This window comes from Melospiza melodia, chromosome 5, assembly GCF_035770615.1.
Source record: "Melospiza melodia melodia isolate bMelMel2 chromosome 5, bMelMel2.pri, whole genome shotgun sequence".
In the NCBI taxonomy this organism is placed as follows: Eukaryota; Metazoa; Chordata; class Aves; order Passeriformes; family Passerellidae; genus Melospiza; species Melospiza melodia.
The window spans coordinates 84,109,597-84,115,596 of record NC_086198.1 but is presented as its reverse complement, the minus strand read 5'-3'; the positions used below and the strand labels follow the sequence as shown (position 1 = coordinate 84,115,596).

Sequence of the window (6,000 nt, the reverse complement as noted above, 5' to 3'; positions counted from 1 at the left end):
ATTCTAAAGTAGACTAAGTAAAATAAACACAGAATTATTTGTAAAAAATATATTAGAGGAAAAAAAACCCCTGGTTAAGTATCATCCCATCCAATTGCTTAAATTTAAAATACTTAGTCAAAGATTAGTGAAACCGAATCCTTCTAAAGAATCATATTGCTAGAACAACTGTCAAATTGCCATTTTTATAACCACTTAAGTATTAGGATAGACTCAAATTGTCTTTTCCTGCAGTGTACTGTAGTTATAAGTAGTTTTCTTAGTTTTGGTATAAGTTCATCTGAGTTCATAATGCACAGACATTTTCAGATGTCACTGCCTCTAGTTGTAATTATCCCAAGTCAATTCCTTCTTCAGATTTTCAGCAAGGAATACACTAGATTTAGGGTTGGGTTTTATTCTGTTTTTTTACCAAATATTCTTTGCAACAGATGTTTAATTAAAGGCTGCTAGACAATTTAAACTTCTCAGAAGAATACAAATAAAAGCTGTTAATGAAGTAAATATCTGTTTAATTTACAAACATCAGTAGCATTACTGATATCAGTCCAAATATGACAAAGCACACTGCATTACACATGTACATCTAACTTTTTTGTAAAAAAAATAATAAAATAAAATTGAAAAAACATCTGCATTTTTACAGGGTACCCTGGGTTTTACTGAAAGAAGAACACAACCCACTATTGATTACCAGTTCTACATTATAATTTAGCAGCAACATGTTAACATGGGGAACATTAGGGGCAGTAGAGTAGTTTTATTATTTGGGGAAAATCACAGTTTTTGATAGCACAGCCTTTTCTTCTCTTTTATAAAAAAGGTAAAGAGCTCCATAGGAATATTAATTTATAAAGATCTATCTTCTAATGGAATTTTCTACACGCCATCTTATTTTCTGTAAGTACTGTATATAGGGAAAATTAACTTCTCTACAATTGCCATCTAGTGTAAAGACATTTTCTGTAATATATTACAGGTTCTTGGAAGGTGTCCTGAATATCTGTTATCTGTGAAACCACAAATTGTCACCACTTTCTATTCAGTGACACCAAGTGGTCAGATTCTAAGGAAAAGGAAAAGGGAATGGAAAGGAAAAAACAGACTTAAAACATTTACCCCAAGACGACATGCTACGTTAGTTCTATTGCAAAAAAATCCTGATTTTTAAGTCCTTTAAAAAAAATTACAAAAATACTGGGACAAATATAAATTAATATATATTAAAGCATTGAAAAACAGTAAAAGGGATGGCCTAAAAGGGTTAAGTACAATGTACTTTGATACAATAAATATTTCTCAATGAAACCCAATACTGTATAGACCTGTTTAGAACTCATAGAAACAGAAATCCATATTATTACTAATTTATCCATCAATAATCTATTTTATCATCCCCGGAACATTTATATTACAAAAAATTAATACTGTAAAAGGGAAGATAAACACTTTTTTATGCTTCTTTTGCTAACATGCTGACATAAAAGTACACATCAACAGGAGATTTCAGGATTATAGTATATTCTTGTATCTCCTATTTCCCATTCATTAAATGAGACCCCATCTTCTCAAGATGTTTAATAGTTCCAAAAGACAAAATGTGTTTCAAACAATTGTTATTTCTGTATAATCTGATTCTTTTTGCTCATAAAGCTTCCTCATCCACAGGTAAGTGATTGGTGTGGTCTGTCAAGACAATGAAATAGACTGATACGAAAGTGAAAAAACAAGCCTCGTGTTCTGGTCAGTATTTCATCTCTGAGCTGTTAAGTTGAAAGTCACATGTGTATAGTGTCAGTGTATCTTCAGCATGTTATAAAGAAGAATCCATGTTAAAAGCAGTTAAAGTTTCCCATTTCTGCTGCAATGTTACCAGGTCTTTTTTTTTTCTTCAAAGCTCCTCTTGGGTATGAGAAGTCTCAGTTCAAGCACTTGAATCTTTTTTTTTTTTCAATGAAGAAAAAGTCTTTATTCTCATAATAAAAATAAGTCTGTTCTGTATTTTACAATATATTTCAAATATTTCCACTATGAAGCATTAATTAGTCCGACACGGTCAATAAGTATACAACATTTTCAAAAGACAAGTGTGACAGGGACACTTAGGAGGGACAATTTGTACAGCCACACTTCACCACTTTTTCCACCTCGTCCACGAAGGACGAGCCGTCGGTGCACTCGAAGGAGTATTTCCGCCTCTTGCTGCGCAGCGGCCCGCAGCACTGCCCGGCCGAGCACCCGCCCTTACACTCTAGTCTCGAAACCTTCTTGGTCGTCTGGCACGCAGCATACCCTTGCTGCTTTTGGTAGTAATCTCGGACTCGTTCCCCTCGACAAGAGATTTCTGTGGGAAACAACGTTCAAAATAAGAGGCACGGTTTTGAGGCGCGGGTCAGAGAATGCGTAATGCAGGAAGATGATGCGCTACTATTTGCAGTTGGGATTGGTATTTTAAAGTTCGGCCGAGACTGTGCATTGGAAACTAGTGGTTCTTCCAAATGTAATGCGGTTAATGCTGGGTTTCATTCCCTATACCTCCTATTTTTGGTAAAGCTTATATTATGTATGTGTAAACCATAAATACGAAGCTATTACAACGACAAGAAAATTGGAAGCTTAAATCTTTTCCTCTTTTATAAAAATACATATCTTCTGTTGCTACACTGCTTGCAGCTGGTTCTGTTTACCATAGGGAAATGTTTCAGAGAGCATGCAATTTAATTTATTAGACCTGGAGTTTAATATTATTCAAACTCTTATTTAATATAAGTTACATTCCGCTAACTTCATAAATTACTGAGGTATAAAGGCAGCTAAAAATGAGACATCTGCTAAAAGTTCTACAGCCATATTCTTCTATTCACATCTATGTACAATACAAAATAAATGCCATCTGGGGTAAGGGAAAAGAGGGAGAGGGAGAGCTTTGATAGACAAAGGAGAAAGAAAAAGGTAGGGGGAAAAGTCATCCTGTTTTCATCCATCTCACCTGCATAATTCGCTGTGATAAATCAGTTGAAGCTGAGAGGTCAAAAGTAGAGTTTGTGATAAAACTAGGAGCAGAATCATTGGATTTGGCTTCTCAGTTGCAGAAGGTAGAGAAACAATAAATACAGAAAGATATAGCAGGTAAAAGGTAATAGTTAAATATAGTAAAAATGTGTTTTTGAATAAAGGCAAAAAAAAAAAGAAATGTTTTCACAGCAAAACGTTTGATGAAAAAATCCTCAAAATGCAAATAAATTCATGGGAAAGGCTTGGTTTTTCTCTCATCAAGATAAAGTCTTATGGCAGGAAAAAAAAAGCAACAAATGTGTGTGTTGTGGAAAAAAAAAAAACTGGTCATGTTTTTGGCTGTTCATGTGCTTGGCTGTTCATGTTTTACTAAAAAAGCCTATTTTCTAAGACCACAACAACATGAGTGAATTTTTTTTTTTACCTTTATCACAACTGTCCCCCGTGTATCCGCTGCCGCATTCGCAATATGGTTTCCCAAGTCCTGAAAGCCTACATTTGCCATGTTTACACCTGATGGATTGGCAGGGGTTAAGCAGCATTTCCTCTTCATCACAGAGGACTCCCCCATGTCCCTGCAGGCATTTACAACTGTATGAAAATGCATTGATCGGCAAGCAGGTACCATGCACACATCTACAGGGGAAACAAGCCCAAGAGAATAAAAATAAATTATTCATCAAAGTTCAGGCTAAGCAACATTAACTACAAATACTTTGGACTGTACTCAGAAGAAATTGCTTTTGTTTCTAATGGACTTTTTCAGTGAGATGCAGTGAAGTGGTTTATAATTAGTATGCAGGTTTACACAAAACAAGCTGCAGTACAGAACTCCCTCTCACCAGAAAATAGCCACTGTAGATGTGTTATGGAAAAATTTCACAGACCACGAATATTAAAAACATTTCCTGTCTGCCTACATTTTCAGCATGCTTTTGAGAAGAACACAGTGAAATCAAGCCAAAGAAAAAAGAAACTCACCTGAAATTCTGGTTTGTGTATCATTTAAAAGAAACTCCATATTATCACTCATGAAATATGGGGCTCCCAGCACATACAGTTCAGCTACTTCCTAAGAGAAGCTATTCTGACTCAAGAAATGTCAGTTTCAAGTTGCACATTGTTCCTGTGGTTGAAGTCTGATATTTCAAGACTGTTATTTAGCAATTCAAAATGGAAGGCCTAGACAGTATCATGGGGCAGATAGCTTCTGTTTATTTTTCATTATATTCAGCATTTGATCTTTTCACCATATATAAAAATCCACTTTTAGGACTTCTGATCTACAGTTACTCAGGTGGCACTGACATCCTGCCATGCTCTATACAGGCTTTAGATATCAAAGCAATCTGTGTCAAGATCTTTGGTAAAGTTTTGCTTTGACTTAGAAGATGATTAAATTTTAGCTAATGCTAACTCTCATACTTTTGTTTTCACCTGCTCTTTGAAGCTCTAAATTTCATCTTCTGACTGTACTGAAAGGAACATCAAGCTAAGTGCAAAGTCTCAGGCACAGTTTCATCTCATCTAATTTTAGGTACCTGTGTCAGGCACTCAAGTTGGATGTATAATTGCCATAAGCTCCAGACACAGTCAGTCATGGGGAGAAATGAGCTTATCTAGAAGATGATTAGACAACTTGAACTCTTATTTATTCTTCTGAAATGTGCTTATTCCTTTACTGACTAGAGAACAAACTTTGGTCACTATATTTGGTCACTATCTACACCTAGATGTAGGTAAATGTGTCTTAAGCCTTTTCATGATGTGCATCTCTAAAAGATCATCTCCATTTTTCAAACAGAGATCACAGTGACAATTCTGTTGTTCAGAAAAAGCAGAATGTCAAACTGTATTAGATGGATAAAATGCATTTACTCAATAGAAAATTTAGAGAAGAATCAAGAAATACAGAATGAAAATCCCCAGAAGTAAAGAACAACGAAGCCCTCCTTCACTCCAAATAAAAAGAAAATTGGTTTGACTTTTTCTCTTAAAAGCTCACAGCACTGTATACAGCTGAAACGAAACAAATACCTTGCAGAGCAAAAAAAAATATTAGCACTGTGCTCACTTACTTCTGTCTTTGATACTGCCTACATCTGATACTGATAACTTCATAATTTGCTGCAAAAAAGCACTCAGTTTGTGTGATAATGAGCACAGTTATAAGAAACAATGAAGAATCTAGTACTTCAAGGACAGTTTAAAGAAATTCTCTGGCTTTTCTGATAGTAAAATTTGTGGGTACAATTTGATGTTATTTTTTAATCCTCAAGTATTGAAATATAAAGTCACATTTTCGTTTTATAACCTGCTGTGACTACCCTTTAAAGTTACTGTGAAAGAGGACAGCCTAAAAAAATGACCAATAAAAAATTAAATGCTATAATGATATCCTTCAAAACCTGACTGCTCTAGCTCTGGAAAAAATTCAAAACTTTAAAGGTACTGAAAGAGTCTATAACCAATATAAATAAAACTGTGTTGCAAAGCATGCTAACTGCTGTATAAAACTTTAAAGGGTCAGACTCTCCACAGACTATGTGAAAAGATCATTTAAACATCATTTTATATAGGAGTTGAAAAACATCTCATTAGAATCTCTTAGAAAACTTAGGCCACTGGTCCTTAAAAGTCAAAAATTACATAGGCAAATGCTGCACTGAAAAAGCAGTAGCCAAAAGACCCAAGGAAGCTTGCTTGAACAGAAAAAAATAATAAAAAAGGTGTTGCCAAGCTGTAATAAGGACAGTGGAAAGACAAACAGAATAGCATCTTGTTGCCCAAGATGAATAAATACAAAATAGCTTTGAACTTCTGAAGTTTCTGATCTTCTTGTGCTGGGAGTCCATGAACCCAAATAGAATCTGTCTCTATAGTAAATTTGAAAGATGAATATGCATAGATATCAATACTATCATATACATAATTATATACATCTTTTTCTATCTCCAAACATTTATATATAAGAATCTTTCTACA

The 6,000-nt window shown here is 34.6% G+C and overlaps 1 protein-coding gene across 7 annotated transcripts in view; it reads right to left on the bottom strand.

The window, feature by feature from the left end:
• Window positions 1–495: 495 nt before the first annotated feature.
• The window catches only part of SLIT2 (slit guidance ligand 2), a 256,354-nt gene continuing 250,849 nt past the window's right edge, over window positions 496–6,000 (bottom strand). For 4 of the 7 annotated variants that reach the window (XM_063157704.1, XM_063157706.1, XM_063157705.1 and 1 more), the window contains 2 exons: window positions 3,440–3,651; window positions 496–2,344 (listed from right to left, as the gene is read on the bottom strand). In XM_063157704.1, coding sequence (XP_063013774.1) covers window positions 2,103–2,344; window positions 3,440–3,651 — 454 coding nt within the window. In that variant the 3' untranslated portion in view covers window positions 496–2,102. Of the gene's footprint in view, window positions 2,345–2,989; window positions 3,079–3,439; window positions 3,652–6,000 lie in introns of all 7 variants that reach the window. The other 3 variants (XM_063157710.1, XM_063157708.1, XM_063157711.1) reach the window with 3 other exon arrangements.